The sequence below is a fragment of the Gavialis gangeticus genome, unplaced genomic scaffold (assembly GCF_001723915.1).
Source record: "Gavialis gangeticus isolate Ggan-Ray unplaced genomic scaffold, GavGan_comp1, whole genome shotgun sequence".
Lineage (NCBI taxonomy): Eukaryota > Metazoa > Chordata > Crocodylia > Gavialidae > Gavialis > Gavialis gangeticus.
This window is the reverse complement of record NW_017728981.1, coordinates 1,673,757-1,692,242: the sequence shown is the minus strand read 5'-3', so window position 1 is coordinate 1,692,242 and position 18,486 is coordinate 1,673,757. Positions and strand designations below refer to the sequence as shown.

At 50.1% G+C, this 18,486-nt stretch overlaps 1 protein-coding gene across 4 annotated transcripts in view; it reads right to left on the bottom strand.

Moving 5' to 3' along the window:
• Nucleotides 1-18,470, bottom strand: part of GALNT6 (polypeptide N-acetylgalactosaminyltransferase 6) — a 31,117-nt gene extending 12,647 nt beyond the window's left edge. Inside the window, exons 1-4 of one of the 4 annotated variants that reach the window (XM_019511465.1) lie at nt 18,423-18,470; nt 17,698-17,810; nt 8,280-8,853; nt 4,290-4,462 (exon numbers count right to left, since the gene is read on the bottom strand). In XM_019511465.1, coding sequence (XP_019367010.1) covers nt 4,290-4,462; nt 8,280-8,767 — 661 coding nt within the window. In that variant the 5' untranslated portion in view covers nt 8,768-8,853; nt 17,698-17,810; nt 18,423-18,470. Of the gene's footprint in view, nt 1-4,289; nt 4,463-8,279; nt 8,854-12,879; nt 13,282-13,645; nt 14,161-14,328; nt 14,422-17,697; nt 17,811-18,422 lie in introns of those variants that run through there. The other 3 variants (XM_019511491.1, XM_019511484.1, XM_019511474.1) reach the window with 3 other exon arrangements.
• Between the last annotated feature and the right edge of the window lie 16 nt (nt 18,471-18,486).

Sequence of the window (18,486 nt, the reverse complement as noted above, 5' to 3'; positions counted from 1 at the left end):
ACCCCCCCCCCCCCGCAGACTTTCTTTATTAGATGTGAAAGCAGGGCTGAAAGGGGAAAGTACCCTGCAAGCCAAACTCCAGGACAGTTCCTGGAGCTCCGACGCCCCCAGCCTTCCCCCCCAGAGAGAGATTAGTCTGGGATTAGACAGAGCCACCAAGTTCAAAAAACAAAGTCTCTTGACGTGTAGTTAAAACACCACCATGGCCAAGCTGATGAATTGTCACTGGGGGAAAAAAATGCAACTTGCTTGGAGGTAGGGCTCTGGCTCAGACTTGAGCGCACAAAAGGGAAAGACCTGGGATTTTTCCCTTCTGGCCAGATGTTACCAGGGGAGACAAAGGCACCGGAGGAGGTGAACGGTGAAGCAGAGCAGAACAAGCCACCGAGGAAACAAGGGCAGCCGGAAGAGATCCTCGTGGCTTGATGAGAAGCAGGATTTAAGGGTGTACGTATGCATGCACATGCCGGTAGAGGAGACTCTCGCATGTAGGCAGGAAATGTTGCATCCCCCGAGCAAATCTCTGCAGCCGAGGTACTTCAATGCCTTGCTCATCACTGAGCTAGCCAGCCCCCTTGCAGTACTGATGTTCCTCAATTGTCCCAGCAATGTGGAAAAGCACTGTCACCCCCTTTGTACCCACGGGTTGCTGCGGCCCAGAGGGATGAAGTGAATTGGCCAAGTCTCAAGGGGAGGCGGTGGCAGAGAGCGCATTTGAGTTACAAATCCCAGCTTGTAACCTAACTGCCGGAGCATGCTAGGTGAGGGGGACAAAAATGAACTCCCAGCTCCCATTACATTGTAGGACGCAGCAGGGAATAGCCATGCTAAGGGGAGTGCGTGCTACCCGAGGGCGCTCAGGCTCACAAGGCATGTGGTGACCACAGACTGCTGCTGCAGTTAGGCAGGAAGTGGTGAGCAAGCGAGTGCGGGTTTGTTTTTTCGGAGCGACCAAGACTGACAGCTGGGGGAGATACTTGAGCTGACAATTATGGCAGAGTTTAGCCCCCCAGCACCTGAAGCACAACAGGAAGCTGCGGCTGAGCAGAACAGGTGCTTTGCAGTGAGAGATATCACATTTTGGAGTGGCAAGCAGGATTTCTGCGTTCTTTCCTCTGCTTTTGTGGCTGGCGGATTCACTTCTCTCTCTGCCTCCGTTTTCCTACCCAGGTCAGAGCGGGTGTCTCTAGATGGCAAGGTTTTTGGGATAAGGACCAACAGACAGCCCCTAGCACAGCGGGCTTCTGGCAGCTCCGATAATGTAGAACTGCTGCTATATATAATCTGCCCATCTGGGAAGGTAGCGAAGACTCATCATTAGCACTAGGTCGCAGCCTGGAGGACCCAGCGATAGGAAAAGAAAGCAAGTCTTACTTGGTGTTGAAAGAATGGAAATAAAAGCCTCTGGCAGCTGAAGTATCCTAAACCCTTTCCCCAACACAATAAAGGTCATTGAGCTATGGCAAGGCAACTGGGTGGCCCATACAGCCACACACGAGACATTATGCTCCACGGGGCTAAGTCAGTAGTGACCCTTAAAGAGAACCGTTGTCAGGAAACACGATCTGCTTAATCGGCTAAGATGAGTTGGAAATTTTATAACCAGCCCAGAGCTCTCCAGCACCAGGTCTCTCTTCAGAGGGACCCTCATTCCCCTCCAGCGCAAAAAACTAAAAGGTGAAGGTCTGAAACGTCTTTGGATCAGCAGGGTTGCTGAAGCAGTCCAGATGGGTATAACTCGCCTGGCTGCACCTGGACTAGCGGAGTCAGAGCTCCAGGGACTGGCACCTCCCCAAGGCACACAGCAGGGGATGGATGCAACGCATCTGTGGGGCACTCAGGTGGGAATCACCATATATACCACCTCTGCGGCCTCTCTCCAAACTACTCCAGCACTCTGCCAGCTTGGGGTGGGCTGAAAAAGGCACTGGATCAGGAGTCAGCACACACTGGTTCTGTTCCTGCTTCTGCCACCCACCTGCCAACAAACCGGGGTTTCCCTTCTAGGCGTGTATCCGCTTTGTCTAGTTGGTTTTTCAGGGGGCAGGCTCTCTCTTGGGCCCTGCCTGCAAAGCCTTTTACTGGGGAGACAGCTTCCCCTGGCCAGAGCTCTTTCACTGGGATATCCTGCACCCGCTCGCTGAATGCAGGGAGTTGCAAGGAACCTTGCACATCTGTGCTGCATCCTTGCCAGCAAAGCTTTGTTCAGCAGTGCAGATCCCCCCTGGCTCCCAATGCATCTATGCTAGGACAAGTTTTTTCAGTGAGGCTGGGTTTAAACATAAAAGGTGCCCGTGCTGCAGCAGTTCGCTTGAATTAGTGCACTTGAGCTACTTGGCTCGGGTCTGCCTCACTGGAGAGAGAAGCCTCAGCGACTGGCGGCTGATGTGCTGCAAGTCCGGGGGTGGCATCTCCCGCCGTGCTTCTAGCATCTGGCATCTGCAGCAACTGAACTTCAGCCTGCCCCTGTATCAGGGCCACCAACCTGACCCTAAAGCATCGCTTCAGTTGAGACTGCGTGTGCGTATGCAAGCTAGGCAGAGGCAAAACGGGAGTTGTAGCTGGAGCAAACAAAGGCTTTCATGCAGCACAGAGCAGGTCTGATTCTCTTTGCGTGATGGCAGCAGCTTGAAATTTCAGGCATTACAACACCCCAGGGACTGAGTAATGCATGAGTCTCGCCCCTACTTTGTAATTATACTATCAACTGCATATGAGCAGAGTCCAGCTTTGGATTGGCCCCCTATTTAACAGGGGGCTGCCTGGTTAGGCCCATGGTATACAGGGGTCTGCACTCCAGTCTGCTGTCTGAAGAGGCATGCATTTCTCCAGGTGCTGGAGGAAGTGGAGCTCGGGCACCCCCACCACCCAGCTCCAGGCAGCCCTGACGATGAATCATGTTTGCTTTGGGCGTGATGCCTTCCAAGGGCTAAATGACAGTCTGCCGGGCAAGAGAATAATTTACTAGGCTGGAAAACATAATGTGTTCTGTTTATAAGTCACGGGAGAAGCTCCCCGCCTGGTCACTTGGGAACAGTTATATGCAAAGGGAAGAGTAAAGAGACAAGACTCTGAGCAAGCAGAAAGGAGTTTGCACAAAGGGATGGTCTAAAATGTACCAGATCCCTGGAATTCACAGACCTCCCCCCAACATGGAAAGAAGTATCTTGCCTAAATCAGGTTTCTCAACCAAACATGTGACCTTTTTCTCGACAGTTGCAGGTAGGAACTTGCAACACATTTCACTTCCCCAGCAACCCACCGCAGTTTCAAGAGTCCTGGCTCATTTTCCAGGGGGTATTAGAATAGCCAAGTCTTTTGCCAGTAGCTGATCAGATGTCAGCAGTGCTGTCTACCGCCCATTGACTCACAGTTCCCAAAGCCCCATCCGGACTGGGGATCAGCCCTTGGAAAAAGCTTGCACCTAGGAACAATTTATTGCTACGAGGTAGGAATTAGCTCAGTCGCGCCCGAATCCCCGAGACGTGTACATCCCTCCCTGTCCCGCTGGTCTCAGCACCTAAGACGTTCCAGTCTCCTGCTGGGGGATTTCTGTTACGTTTAGTGGGACCAGCTTTGCATTCAAAAGGGAAGTTTTTGGAGGGGACAGTTCCCTTTAACATTTTTGCTCCAGTTTGGCGAATGGACCTGCGACACTACAGGCTCAGCTCGTCTGCACACCAAACTGTGGGTCTCACAAACTGGAGCAAAAGCCACCTGGGATCATAACACAGGGCCATCATCACGGAGCTTTTTTCTATGGGCCTAATTTTCATGGACTCACCACAGCAGCACGAAGGTGGGCATTTACAACCTCCTGGATGAATCCCTCGTGCAAAGAGCATCAATGGTCCCTGCATCAGGGCCACTGACTCGACCCTAAAGTATCACTTAACCTGAGACTGCGTGTGTGTATGCAAGCTAGATAGGGGCAAAACTGGAGTTGTAGCTGCAGTAGGCCCACAAAGGCATTTACACAGCACAGAGTAGGTTCGACTCTTTGCATGATGATAGCGGCTTGAAACTCCAGGCATTACAACACCCCACAGACTGAGTAATGCATGAGTCTCACCCCTACTCTGGCTTATAATTATACTATAAAGTGCATATGAGCAGATCCCAGCATTAGATTGCACCCCCCCCCCCGCTATTTGGGGAATTCGGGCAGGTAACAATTTCTCCATCAGTCCTGTCCCCGAGCCCATGGCACGTAGAGTCTCTCCACATCAGACTCAGCGGAGCCTTAGCTGCAAGTACCTAAACCCGCTTTCCCATAGTCCATCACTTACCATCCGTGCTGGCATCGTCTACCAAGATGATCTCCTTGAGTAAGATGGCAGGAGAGGAATACAGGATGCTGTACACGGTGCGGAGCAGGGTGGACCAGGCCTCGTTGTGGAACACAATGATGACACTGGTGGTGGGAAGTGGTGGGCAGCGCTTGAACTTCTGGTCGATGCATCTACAAGAGACGGGATAAGAAGTGTGTACAAGAGACGCAGAAGTGTGTGGTCACGTCCAGGCCAAGATTAGCTTTGTGGCTGCCAAGGGCCAAACCTCAGAAGCATTTACAAGTGGGAAAAAATCCTCAAGACAAGCCTCCCCCACCCTTTTTTCTCCCCCAACAAGGACAAAAAGCAGGTAGGTGAAGCCTGTGATAAGTGTCGGTCAAGTTTTCCAAGTCATTTGTTCAAGAGGGGAAAAATATGCCTAAAAAATTCCAAACATCTCTTATATTTTTCAAGTGACATGTGTCGCTGCTTCTCTTCATGACAACTTTGACTTTTCCATCCAAATGGCTTCAGTCTGAAGAGGGATTTTAAAAAGGATTAAAATGGCTGGAATCAAATTTAAAAAAAATAAATCAATCTTTATTTGACCAAAATGAAAACCAGCCTTTCAAAGCCTGTTATTCACCAGATCCTAAGAATCCAGGTTTGAGCAGATCTGATCGATATACTCCTGATAAACTCTTTGCAGATCACCTAGTCCAGGGAATCGAATCTCTCTTTACATGCAGCTTTGCAATGCAATGCCAACATGAATCCAGAAATTCATGAAAGATATTCCTGCCACCTGATTTTGCAAGGACATCCTTGCCAGGAGAGAGAGTTAGGCTCCTCTGAAGTGTCGTGACTCCAAATGTTACGTGACCCTTCAAAACCTTTCGTTGTTTCACTACATATGCTGCGTATACATAATATATAGCGAGAGATTAAACTGAGAATCTGTTATACTGCATCTGGAGTAAGAAAGCCCTGCGTTAGCGCCCGTTGGCAGTCAATTAAAGAACAGCAACTACACTTGATGTGAGCCGATGAGAGGCCGGGAAGCGATGTTGCTTTCCAGTACATCTCAGTGACGCTTGGGATGCTCTGATCCAAGAGGAGAGGGCCAAGTAGAGACTTGGACTGAAATAATTTGGGGCTTAAAATAAGGAAAAAAAAGGAAGGAAGAAAGAGGACCCATTTTAAGTTGCCTGCGTGCGCCCCTGTCTGAACTTCCCAGCCGGGGCGTGAATGGCTCCATCCCACGCCACATACTTCAGCTGCACATCAAAAGGGAGACTGTTCCACATGGCAGATCAGGTTCTGCTTCTGCCTCAAAAATCAAACGCGGACGGCCCTTCCCCTCCGAGCCCGTCCCCCCGCCCCCGGCTCTCTGGTGTACGTTTCGGTTCTGGAGCGCTTTGATTGAAATGGGTTTCTGCCTTTTCTGGTTGAGCGAACAACGTGCTTGCCCTCCCCAGACACAAAGCCTTCCCATTGTTGCTGCCACACCTGCTAGGCAGAGAGAGCCGTCCTGCTGGGGAACCGTCTGCCCATCAGGTCTGGGTTTCCAACTGCTATTCAAGCTATACCGCCCCCCTTGCAAAGCTTTTCCTTACCCACCTCCTGACAAGGGGGCAGGCTGCCCTCTTAAAGTGCATTGCTGGAGACTGCAGGGAAAGCCCGGGCGAGTTTCTCGCGTTTGATCCCTTCTTAACCCCCTGCCGTAACCCAAGACCACTCAGCTGCAGAAGTGAAATGGAGGCAGCGCTCCCCAAGAATCAATGCAAGAAGGAAAAAAAAAGGAATCAAGCAAAACCCAGGGCTGCCTGGAAAAAGGGAATTAGGTGGTTTTTGAAACAGGTAGATCTTTGAAAGAATAAAACTTGAAGGAAAGGCCGTCTCCAAGGGAGGCAGGGCCAGAGTTACTAAAAAATAAAGAGGGAGAAGAATTATTGCCCCAGGCTTTTTGCTCAGAGAAAAGAGATCTTTCTTTAAGAAGCAAAAAAAAGTTGCTGGGTGGAGATTGCTTCTAGCCTCCCCGACAGCCCCTGCAGACAGTCAAGAAGCAGGGTCACCGTCGCTTGCTATCCCTTGCCGTCCTGCCTTTGGGATGCCCGGGGCAGGCAGCCACGGAGAATATTCATGTCTTTCCCCGGGCAGCCACAGACAGGGGCTAGGTCAGGCGCTCCTGCTGCTACACGCTCTCTCCGGCTGTAATATTCAGAGCATGCAGTCTGGGTGGAGCCTGCACTAATTGCACCTGGGGGAACTAAACAGAAGGGGAAAATTAATCTGGATACAGTAGTGCGAGCCCTTCCTCCTGACCCCCTCCCATTAAGTCTGGATGAAAACACTCCATCTTTGTCTGAAGCGAGCCAAACCCTGCTCTCGATGTAGTTGCATCAGCGCAGCTTCTCTCAAATGGGCAAATCTCCAGAGAAAGGGAGGCTATCTCCGCTCACTAATTCAACGGGGCTGAATCGATACAGCTCTGCCCTCCTGCACCCGTGTGCGTGAAGCCGGTGCCTAGGTCGAAGGGAGGGAACGGGAGCGGGGAGCTCAGCGTGAACAATGCTGCAGCGGGGAGATCGCCCCTCGCACGGTATGGCTTTTCCGACATACCGCCACAAGCTGGGATTGGTCTTCATCCAGCAACCCGATCTGCCCTGGGGAGATGTTTTGGGTCTGCGGTACTGATGGCAGCACCCAGATGAGAAGTGCTGATGCAACTGCCTGTACAAGGAATGGTGCCTGTCACGTACATGACTGGTTTAACCAGGAAGCCCTTAATGAAGTGGCTTTGGTGGTATCCGCGATAAACAACCAAGAAAGAGAGATAACACGGGACCTCTAGAAACTAGTCAGAATATATTCACAACTGGAAAGGAAATGTTTATGCAATCCAAGACCTAGTTAACTCATGCCAGGTACCAGCTTCAGTAAAGACCCTAGCTATCACCCAAGAAGGGAAGCTCTATACAGGTTTTCTGACGGGGAAAAAACCCCAACATTTCATACTGTCCGCCAGGGAACACTTCAGAGACTCCAGACCCGGAGTGAGATTTCCCTTATTTTCCAGAGCTCTCGACATGTCCTCCATGAGTTTTAATTGCAAGGTTGATTCCCTCAGGTGGCCGCTCTGGGAAGGGAGTTATCTTATCACAGCCCTGAACACTGGTTTGGTATCCATGTTACTGTTTCCACCTGTGCGCGGCAGGTGCAGCAGTTCACAACCAGGCTGAGCAGGCAGGCTCACCTCGGCCAGCAGCCAGACCCGCAGCTACTGCCCTCTGCCCCAGCCCAGGAGCAGGGAGCCCCCGGTTGGCTGCGGGGATGCTGCCTATCCACCTGGCACCAGCTGGAGGCCTGGGTTTGCAGGCCAGGCAACAGTTCTGCTGGGCACGTCTCCTGGTTTTTGGCTTATTTCTGGACTTTGGATCCCCCTGCGGTTCTGTGTCCTGGCTCCTGTCCCCACTTGGGCTCTGTTTTCAGACTTCGCTCTGCAGGCTGCCCCCTGGACTGGCACTCAGCACCTGAACCCCAGATCCTGCCCCTGGACTGTGTTGTAGACCGCTTCTGGATTTCCCCCCAGCTTTGGTAACAGGGCTCCTGCCCTCTGACCCAGCCCCAGGCCCCTGCTTTCCCACCATTAAACCAGATGGCCTGTGCCCCAGTCTCCTCCAGAATCAGACCGCAGAGCTGATAAGGAGCCAGGCCTCCTTTTCCACTGGATCTGAGTTTAGGCAAGTGCGATTTGCAGACCTCACACATTGCTTCAGATCATCAGAGTAAAAGAGCACATGGTCACTCCTGGTTTAGCTTAGCTTGAATTCATTTGAATCAGGTTCAAGTGGAACCCGGATAAGGGTTTACACTGGTTTAAAGACCCTGGTTTATCTGCTAGGGGGTCTACATTTAGACATAGTCTCCATCTAAGACTTGGCCTTCTCAGACCCCTTCTCTCCTACCGCACAGTCCTGGCTGCTGTTCACAGAGGGGTATTCTTACTCTGGAGGTCGGCTGTCAGGGCCCAGAGCCCTGTGGAGAGAGATTCGGTCGCTGGCAAAGGCATTGAAGCAATGCTTCTCATAGCCACGCTCTTTCTCCTTGGTCTCCTCCGGCGTCCACTGGTCCTTCTTAAAACCTTTGCCCTCGGCACCTGGGCTGTTTGGGTCTTGGGGCGGCCGCTCCATCAGCGGTTTCAGCTCTGCTGTCGTATAGTAACCCGGGAGGCAGGACTTCCTGCTTGGCAAAGGCTCTTCTTGCTGAACGGGCGCCCGGATCTGCAGCTTTGGCATGGAGTCCCGAATGTTGTTGACCGCCCCCATCATCATGTCGATCACTTGGTCCTTCCGCTCAACGATGTTTCTCAGCCAGGGCTCCTCACTGCGATCCCCGCTCCCGACATCCCTCTGCATGATGAAGAGGAAGATGACAAAAATGGCCCCCACCACAGCCAGTTTCAGCGGACCGTAGTGTCTGCGGAAGAGCCTCATCTTCAGAGAGGGGTTGCTCGAGTCCTCCTCAGGTCAGAGCTACGTGCATGTCAGTGACCCCATGGACATCAAGTCCTGTAGCAAACCTAGGAAGCAAAAGAAATACCTGTGAACTTTGCCTAAGTCCATAAACTCTGTCTACTGCATGCATGCACCACTGCAAGAGGGGATAGGATTCATCCTAGATATGATACAAATTGACTGTTCCCTACAAACGTTGAACTGCATACGCACGCCCCAGTTCCTTTAGTGAACTCCCTTGGAGGGCCATGGCATGGGAAATATTAACCCCACAGCCTGGGGGGACATCCCACATGACCCTTTTTGTCACCTACCTTGCACCTGCAAATTTGGGCTCAAAAAAAAAAAAAAATTAAAAAAAATAATAAAAAAGCCTCATAAGAAAAGGCTCACGAGATTGTTTTCTCACTTCCAGTTTGGTTTTGGACCGCCTAAGAGCGGCAGTTCCACACCCGTGGAAGCAGCAGCTGCAGCAGAAATGGAATATAGTGGAAACCAAACCAAAAAACCCCTGCGTTTTACTCACAACCTTTTTTTTGTTCTTTTCCTGGTTTTGACCGCAACACCTGGTCGAAAGACCCATCCTTCATTTATGAAAACGCAGAATTCCATAGTGATGTCATCACGTTCCTTCGCTTTATTAATTTCCCCTGAATCTAAGAGATGTAGATCAAAACCCTGTGCCAGCATCCAGCTGAACCAAAGCGCTCTGAGCTTTCAGACACGCTAATCAGCCATGCGGGTAGTATTACACAGTGCTCCAATCAACAGGAATATATGCCTTTAACCCTCAGCATGGACATTTGCCTGCTAAAAAAAGGACTCCCTACCAAGAAATAAGGAATAAGGGGAGGAGAAAAAAGGAGCTATGGAAATCAGAATGCAATTATATCAAAGGAGGTGGCGAGACAATAGCTTACATTTCAGGTTGGTTAAACAGGATGGTGCATCAGCACACAAACTGATTTGGAAAACAAAACCTAGTGCTACCATTGGGAGCTGGATTTACTGATATCCAGAGTGGCTTTGGCCATTCAAAGAGATGCAGATAGTGCAGTCAGGAGTAAGGGCTGTTAATAGGAACAGGTGATACATGCAGAGTGGTACTTGTTTCCCCTTTATGACCATGCCTCTGGGACTGGGAAGGTGCTGCAATTGTCAGGGCAAGAACCCAGGACTCCAGAGACTCAGGGTCCATCCTTTCCTCTGCCACAGACTTCCCATGTGACCTTAGTCAAGTCATTTAATTACACCGCGCCTCAGTTTAACCATGAAACCACCTCTCCTTTCCTACCTTAAAGTGGCCTGTGAAGGTAAAATTCATTAAAGGGCCGCATGCACTCTGATGCCACAGCAACTGGGGCTGGGTAAGACAGAGAAGGAAAACATACAGGGTAGAAATATCAAGGCTGCTGTATGAGGTCTGACGGTAGTTCCAGAGTTAGCTTTGACCAGCCAGATTAGGCGCTCCTAGTAACACAGCTGTGACTGCGCAGTGCTCAGTGTGGGCTGCAAAGCCTGTCTGAGAAGCCAGGCAAACTCACAGTGACCCCTGCTGCCCCAGGTAGATGGCTGGCTCCTTTAAACCTAGCTCGGGTAAGTCTCCACAAACTTCAAAGGGCAGACACCTTTTGCAAAGAGGCATTCCCCAGCTCTCCCACTCATTTTGGATTCCCAAAGGTTTTAGCCTTTTTTCAGTCTCATGAATCATATGGACAAGAATGCATCCTGATGGGGACCATGCCACCTGCTCTGAGCCCAGAGGGGAGGGCCAAGGGGAGCACCACCTTTCCTGGCCTTTCTTGGCTTTGCGAGGGTTTTATGGGCCGAGAGAAGAGAAGTAGTAGTGCTTCCAAAAGACGGGAAAAATATGATCGGCAACCCCAGAGGTCACCACTTTCAGTTATACAAAGGGCTGCGGGATCAAGGACAACCTGGCAGGAGCATGGTGCACCAGCCTACAGCCCTACCAGGTTTCACATTCAAGGGCATCTGTTAGCACAGACACATTGACCCTGTCTTTGGCAGGACTTGCCACTGGAGACTTCCATGCGAGAGTACCTGTTTGTGCTCGCTGAAAGCAATCAGGTCCCTGACAACTCTCCCCCTACTTATTTGATCTAGATTTTAAATGATATAAGACTCTGGAAGCCTGGATGCATTCATTAGACACTGTCCTGAAACCCCAGAAGCAGTAAAATAATCACTCCAAAAGAAACACAGTCAGCCACCCACCCACAGAAACTCCTTTGTGTCTCTTCACTGTTAGGAGCAGCAAACCCCCTTACGAACACCCGATCCAACAGGCAGGATAAACCTCAGGCAACCGCCTTGGCTGAGTGCAGCTGGGGAAACCAGTTCCAAGCATCCTGGAGCCCTGGGAGGTTGCATCCAGCCTAGGTTTAACTAAGGACTATTGTTGAGCCTGCATATGGTTCTAGGTGGGGGCTTTCTCTGTCGAACGATGCAATGAAGCATTGTCAAGGAATTTTCTCTGACTTCGGAAGCAAAGCTAGAGATGCCAGGTTACTTTACAGAGCGCACCACACCTGCCAGCTGCTCCCCAAGATGTTTCCAAGCTGCTTTCCTAACGCTGTGGCCTGATCAGTCTGCGTGCTGGACTCAACCTCAGCACGGGCGCGCGGCCCAGGAGGTGGCAAGCTTCCACCAAGGTTGTCTATCTGCAAAGGAGCGGGTGTAAAAGGAGCTGCATTGTTTTTTGTGGGAACTTTGAGATATCCTCCCAGGATTTTCTTTTTTTTGCGGGGGGGAGAAGAGTTGCTGTAGGAAGAGACTCCCCCGAGAAGTGGTGCAAGCACCTACTCTGGAAACGCTCAAGAAACACCTGGATGCTCACCTTGCTGGGCTCATTCGACCCCAGCTGACTTCCTGCCCCTTGGATGGTGGCTGGACCTGATGATCTTGTGAGGTCCCTTCCAGCCCTCATGTCTATGAAATCTATAAAACTTTCTGTTTTAGAGAAGCATTGCAGCCATCTGTCTCTGGGCTGAGGCATGCACCCCATCCACTCACCCCTCACGCTCGGTGCACCAAAAACACCGCAAATGAAGCAAGGTAGTCCCTGTAGGACAGGCTTGAGAGATCACCATTACGAGCCTCCACGCCCCTGCTCAGCATTGCTCTGCCACCTCCTTTCTAAGATGTGAGGCATACTTAGCAGGAGTGCGAGGGGTGGGAAACATCTGATGCCAGCGCTCCTGGCTTCAGTACAGAGGCAACATGAATCAACCCTGAGAATCCGAGAAATACAAACCATTAAAGCGACCAAAAGTCTGCAATAACTCCCCCGGACTCTCATTCCTAGCTTCAGCTCATCACAAAATGCTCAGTAAAAAGTTGAGCCTTGCAAGTCATATCCACGCTATTCTGGGCTAGAGAGCACGGTCTTGTGTTTCAAGCCTGGGAGCACTGACGGTCAAGTCCTCCCGGTGTGACCTAGCTATGCCTCAGTTTTCCTATATAAGGGGAATGCAGCTGGCACCACCGACTCACACGGGGGCATCACAAGGATGAACATGTTAAGGACTGCAACGTGCTCAGCCTCCATCGCTGCTGCCATAGACAGCCTAACATATGTGAACCAGCAGGCCCCACAGCACAGAGGGAATATTACCATCCTCCCCTGTTTTAAGAAGGAGGGACTCCAGACTGCCTGTGGTTGTATCGGACATATGTGTGCCATAATGAAGTGCCAGGGTGCCTTCCTGCACCTCTTCAATGGGCACTCTACGCTCATAGCAGAGGCTCGCTTCCATGACAGAACGGCTCAGGCACAAGCTAATAGGTATTTTTTTCCCTGGCTGAAGACAGAAATCAGGATTAAAAAAAATATATATATAGGCATCATGCCCCTATCAGACACTGAAAGGCGTGTGCGTGGCATTTCAGATGCCAACGTGGAACCGAAGCCTTTGGTAAGCACTGCCTAAAGTAAACAAAAGAGCCTCTTTAAACATAGTTCCCCAACCCGAGGCATTTGAAGACCAAGTTTCGGGTTTGCCCGTTTGGGACCGGGGCGAAACGTAGCCAGGGTCGGCTTTCACGGAGCTTCGCAGCAAGTCGGCGCTTACCTCCTGTGCCAGTTATGTCTCTCAATACAGGTGATGACCTTGTGGCCTGGAGAGCTGCACCTGACAAACCCTGTTCGCATCCAAAAAGAGCTGTGCGGCTAATTGGCTCCGCAGCTGTCAGTGACAATGCTCACAGGAATTTTCCAGCTCCACCAAGGAGAGGGTCGGTATTAAGACTTGCAGGAAGAATGGGCTCTCATATTCATCCGAGAAAAGCATCCCGTCGCCACCAAAAATGCTTCCCCAGTGTTCAAAACACAACACAAAGTACATGAGTCAGAGGAATGCTTTACCCAATGATTACAAAACTGTTTTTCCTAGCAAAATTCTCGATATACCACTTCCTTACTGTAGAGAGATGACATCACAGACTTTGAAAATGTCCCAAGTTACTTCTATTTCGACGAGTTTTCTTAGTAGGTTTTTCTCTAACGTGTAAAAAGAAAAGAAAAAAAACCCAACAAACCTTCTACGTCTCCTCTAAAGGCCAAAGCGTTGCGACGACAGGGGAACATTTTTAAACGTGCTTTAAAAGTCTGACCCTTGGAAGCCTCTATTAAGAGGCAGTCGATACAATTTAGGGGAACACCCTACAATAGATCATACGGGGTTTTTTGAGAGTGCTGCCCCAGACCATGGGTAACATTTATTAGCTGTTTTTCCAACGGTTAAAACAAACAAAGAAACCCATCACCCTTCCCCTTTCCATCCACCCGAAAGCTACACTGTTCAGCATGAGAAAGCATTAGACACTGGCCGGTCTTACCTTGGCTTGCAGGGACAATCTTCTGTCTAAGCTACAAAAAGCCACGGCGCTGACACTAAGTTAAACTAAAACACCTGCTCCACCCATCTCAAACAGGATGTTCTTTGGTCTCTTCTGGCCAGATAATGATTGGGGTAGGTACTGAAATATAGGGCCAGTGCCAATAATTTACTTTATACGTTATACCAAAGGCAATTATAAGCTATCTGCTACACATTTCAGTCCTGGCCAAAAAAATACCAAAAAAACCAGACCGGTTTCTGCTGGTGGCATCAGACAACAGACATCTTGTATCCTGTCTGAAATAAAATTACATCTTAAAACACTCCGACAAAAGCTGAGTCATTAGGTCTAAACCTGGAGCAGAGACAAGAGATTTCATGTCCCAGGGGTCATCTTCCAGCAGGAAACTTAGTTGCACACTCCTCAAGTTAAACTGGACTTTTAGTTCCCACGCCTCCCAGCCGCCTGCTTCGGGCCTGTCCTCTGCTTGCTTCAGGCATCCACCAGCACTAACCACAATGGCCAAAATAGTTTCAGTTTAAGGCAAAAACGGACCTTGAGACTAGCTGATCTGACCTCAGCCACAGAGCTTCCTCTAAACCCAGCGTCCTCTGTTTCAAGTGCTTCAACACTTGCTAACTGAAGCTTTCCAATCTAGCCATTGCACATGTACCAATTACCTTTCAGAAGCGGCTGCGCTAGGGAGATGCAACTGGTTGATGCTAAAATAAGAACCGCACAGATTATCAGCTTTTGCAGTTCAGGCGGCCGGTTTGATACTACGCGCGAGTCACACAGACAGCATCTCTGAACTTCCTCATTGAAGCTGGAGGTCAAAACGCTGTGCGCAAGCCTATTTTTGCGGTATTTCTGAAACCTGCGAGCTGCTTTAAGAGGAACCCTCCTGCCTCATTCTTGGGACTGCCAAGTGGAGTACATTTCTCTTGGCCTCCCTGATACCGAGTCAAAGTTACAGCCTCTTATTCCACGTGGCACGCAGGAAACAGCTTGGGCTATCCACCTGCATATTTACACAGTCGTGCAGAGATTAACAGCGCCCGTCGCACCCATACCACAGTCAGTCAGGGAACAACTGCCACCACGATAGTGCTGCACGGTGATGTGGGTGGGGATTTCAATGCAAAAGATACTCCTGCATGAATCCATTATTGCTCTGTAGTCGCATATCCGGGGAGCCTTTTCCTTTTACCACAATGACTAATTTCTTAAGTCACTGAGCTTGAAAAAAAACAAACCTCTGCAGACTAAAGATTTTTACCCAATATAAGACTCCAGGCTCATGGTTTTAAATGTATTATAGAGGCTCAAAAATAAAAGGGTTTTCCCCACTGGCCAGAGTCTCATCTCAAGGGAAGATCATGCTGTCTCATTCAGTTCCTGCCATGTGCAAAAGCTATGCATTTCTTTTAATCTTCTTCTCCCTGGAATTGTAAAGATGCATCTGAGCTCAAAGGCCAACTCACAATACCCTTTACGTACGGGGAGTTTTATCAGTGATTTGGCCAAGGTCATCTAGGTAGTTCAGGATCAATCCAGGAACAGAAATAAAAGTGATCCGAGTCCCAGGTGAGTCCAACTAGGGTGAATGCAAGTGTGGTGTAGACAAACCTGTCCAAGCCAGCTAGCTCAAGCATTGCTAGAAGTCCTAATCACGGACTTCAGTGGGAGCCAATGTAACCAGCTTTCCAGGTAAGAGCAAGTGCTGCGTAGGCACACTCCACGTCAGCAACTCCAATAAAGTACCTGTGCATGGCTTTATGTGTGTTATTTTAAACACAGGGTTAAATCACACCAAAGTAACTTCCCGTTACAGTTTTGCTTCACGAAGGTCAGATGCTTTCCTGCCTGAAGTTTAAGGATATTTCAAGGCTGAGGACCCCCAACTTTTCCTTCCTGCACACCTTGCTGGTTTTCAGCGCGATGCCCCCGGATCAGAGAGCAGCCTCACATTCTGGCCATTTCAAACCGCCAGGACAAATATGCAGCTCAGTTAGGGACATCAGCCCAAGGGGGCTCCCAGCAAGGTGCTAACCACACAAAAGCACTTCCAGTTTCTGCAGGGACACTGGGTATATATTGCGGGCAAGTCTGCCATCTGACTGGTGCATGGGGTGCCTTCTCTTGTCCAGAGGCAAAGGTTATTTTGTGATATCTTGTACCATGGTGGCTACAACACTCCACCCCCATTTTTGCTTCAGAGCACAAAATCTCTCTCTCAAGGGTAACAACTTCCAGCATACCATATTTTCTCACATACAACATGCCCCGACATATACCACACACCTTGTTTTTCAAAGGTACAATGAAAAAAAGAGATTTTTTCCAGAGTTATGGCTGTATAAAACAGGGACAGGACCTCATCATCACCTGACTCACTCTCCCTTTCCTGCTTAACTAAAGCTGAAACCCTAGCCGCTGCTAAAGACCAGTCTCCGTGAATGGATCTACTCTTTTGAAAACTTCTGAACAGTCTCCAGAGCAGTGAGGAGGAGAGAGATCAGGAGTAGCTAGCAGACAGCTAAATTGCCTAGAGAAGATGAGCTTGAGTAGTGGAACATCAAGGCCATTAAAAGAAATGCGGTTTGTTAACGTGTGGAATAAAGAGCAGCGAGCTATCAAGTCAGCTGCCTCCCTCGGCTGCCTGCATGGAAATGCTGGAGCTGCTGTTGTGAGCTAGGATCAAAGCAGGGTGCTTCTATTTTGGGCAGAAAACCAGGTTCCCCACCTAAGACACTCATTCCAATTTTTGGGCAGCTGATATGGGGTGAAAATTTGCATGTGTTTGTGAGAAAATACAGTCTCTTGCTCTCTCTAAACACCACAACACCCTTCATTACCAGCACCACTTTTCTCTGTGCTCTGAACCCTTCCATATGCCAGACCCTCCCAGCTCTGTTCCTGGACAGCAGATCCTCATTTGCTTGGTCTCCACAAGCAACGGTCACATTCTTCAGCTCAAGTTTAAGTGCCTGTTTTTTAATTCACTAACTATGCATTGTTGCAAAACTGGACGCAACCCCAAAGTAGCATGGGCATAGCCACGTTGTGGTCTCTCCATAGGGCAAAAATTGCATGATTTGCCAAAAAGGTCCCTCTCCTCTCCGCATGCACTAAGCTAATATTCACGATGGATTAATTTAGCAGGAGAGTTTGCCTGACTTGGACTCACCGTCAAATACAAGTACCTGGAAAACTTCGGCTGCATTATTTGCTCTTCGTTAAGTGCTGAGAGTGCTGGGCGCAGCGTAAGATAAACTAAACCTACAGACGAAGAATAAACGTGTGCGTTTTTCTGCTGTCTCTAGTACAAGCAAGACAAAAAAAGTGCTGAGTTTTTAATAGCCCCAGAGAAAAAAAGGAACGGAAAGCTTAGAATAAAGGTCTTTCAAGAAATTAAGGGCATCAGCCTGCCAGTCGGTGACACGAGAGCAGACGCTTAGACCCAAATTCAGAAGGAATGCTGAACTCAAAACGAAACTGCATCAAGTCTCCATGCGACACTCAGGTATGCGTTTGCTCAATGTGCGGGCATTGTAACACTAGGCTCGGCCTGATTTTAGGATTCCTGGCATTCTCATGCACAATTAAAAACAGCCTAGCAATGCAATGCCTTGATAAGGGGCAACTTTTAGTGCAAGCATAATTAGCCACCGGGACAGTTTCCTATGAGAAATTGTAAATTGATTGCTTGGAGTCTTTAAATCAAATCCAGCTGTTGTAAATAGGTGTATATGTTCTAGTTCACAAATTATCAGGCTCAATAGCATTCATTTATGTATGAGGGGAATAATCATTTCCTCCCCTGCAGGAAGCCCTGAGCAAGTTCAAAGGCCCGTGTTATACAAAAGGTCAGACGAGATGATGGTGCTGATGAGATACTTGCTGCCTATAGCAGGCTGGAAACTGCCAGATTAAGCCCTTGCTTTCTGTCCCTCCGACGGCATGCGCTACGCTGCACAAAGAAACCCAGCGAGGTTTCTCTCCCCCCTGCAAGCGCAAGGCAGCCCCAACCGCCGTGCCATTCCTACCTGCCTGGAGACTGCACAATAGCTATGCACTGGGCTGCTCTGCGGGGAGCGGGAAGGGGACTGGAGCGTCTTCTGGCTTCCCCCCAGTAACTTTAAGAGGCAGGTCAGTCCTCCTGGAACAAAGCAGACAGTTAAGCTCGTAATGAAATTTATTCTGTCCCTTTTGAACGCTCTGAACAGAACCGGAGGAGGAGAAACAAAAGATAAATGGGTGGATCTGTTGCAGACCTTTAGCTCCTAGCTTAGCAGGAATGATTTGCAACCTGGGCTGTGGCCGTTCAGGACTACCTGAGCCCAGGAGAGCTCACCACACACCGTGACCCCACCGTGCCACGCGGGTGGTGCCGGGAGGCGGGAGAAAAATAAGTTCCCCCATTCCAAAAAGCAACCTCCGGGGTGCAAAGAAAGCATCCCACCTCTGACGGCTGGAGAGCGAGGACGAGCGAAAGAGCCCCAGAAGATTTGGCTTTGCCATCAGCCATCTCCCTCCCTCCCACCGCCATCGGCCCCCCTCTTCTCCCCGGGCCCAGAGGGGACAGGAGGATGGAGACAACAGCTGGGGCAGACTCTCACGGGCAAGGAGCCCCAAAACCTCTCCCGAGGAAGCCCAGCCCCAGCAGCGCCCTGCCTCCCTCCCAGCACCGAGGACCTCCTGCTCCCATTGCACCCCTGCCCCTACCACCGCCCCTAGCCAGAGCGCGGGGGAGCCCCCGGGGCAGCCTCACCTGGCCGGGCCGGAGCCGCGGGGCCGCTGGCGGCTGCAGGGGGCGGGGGCGAGGCCGGGGGCGG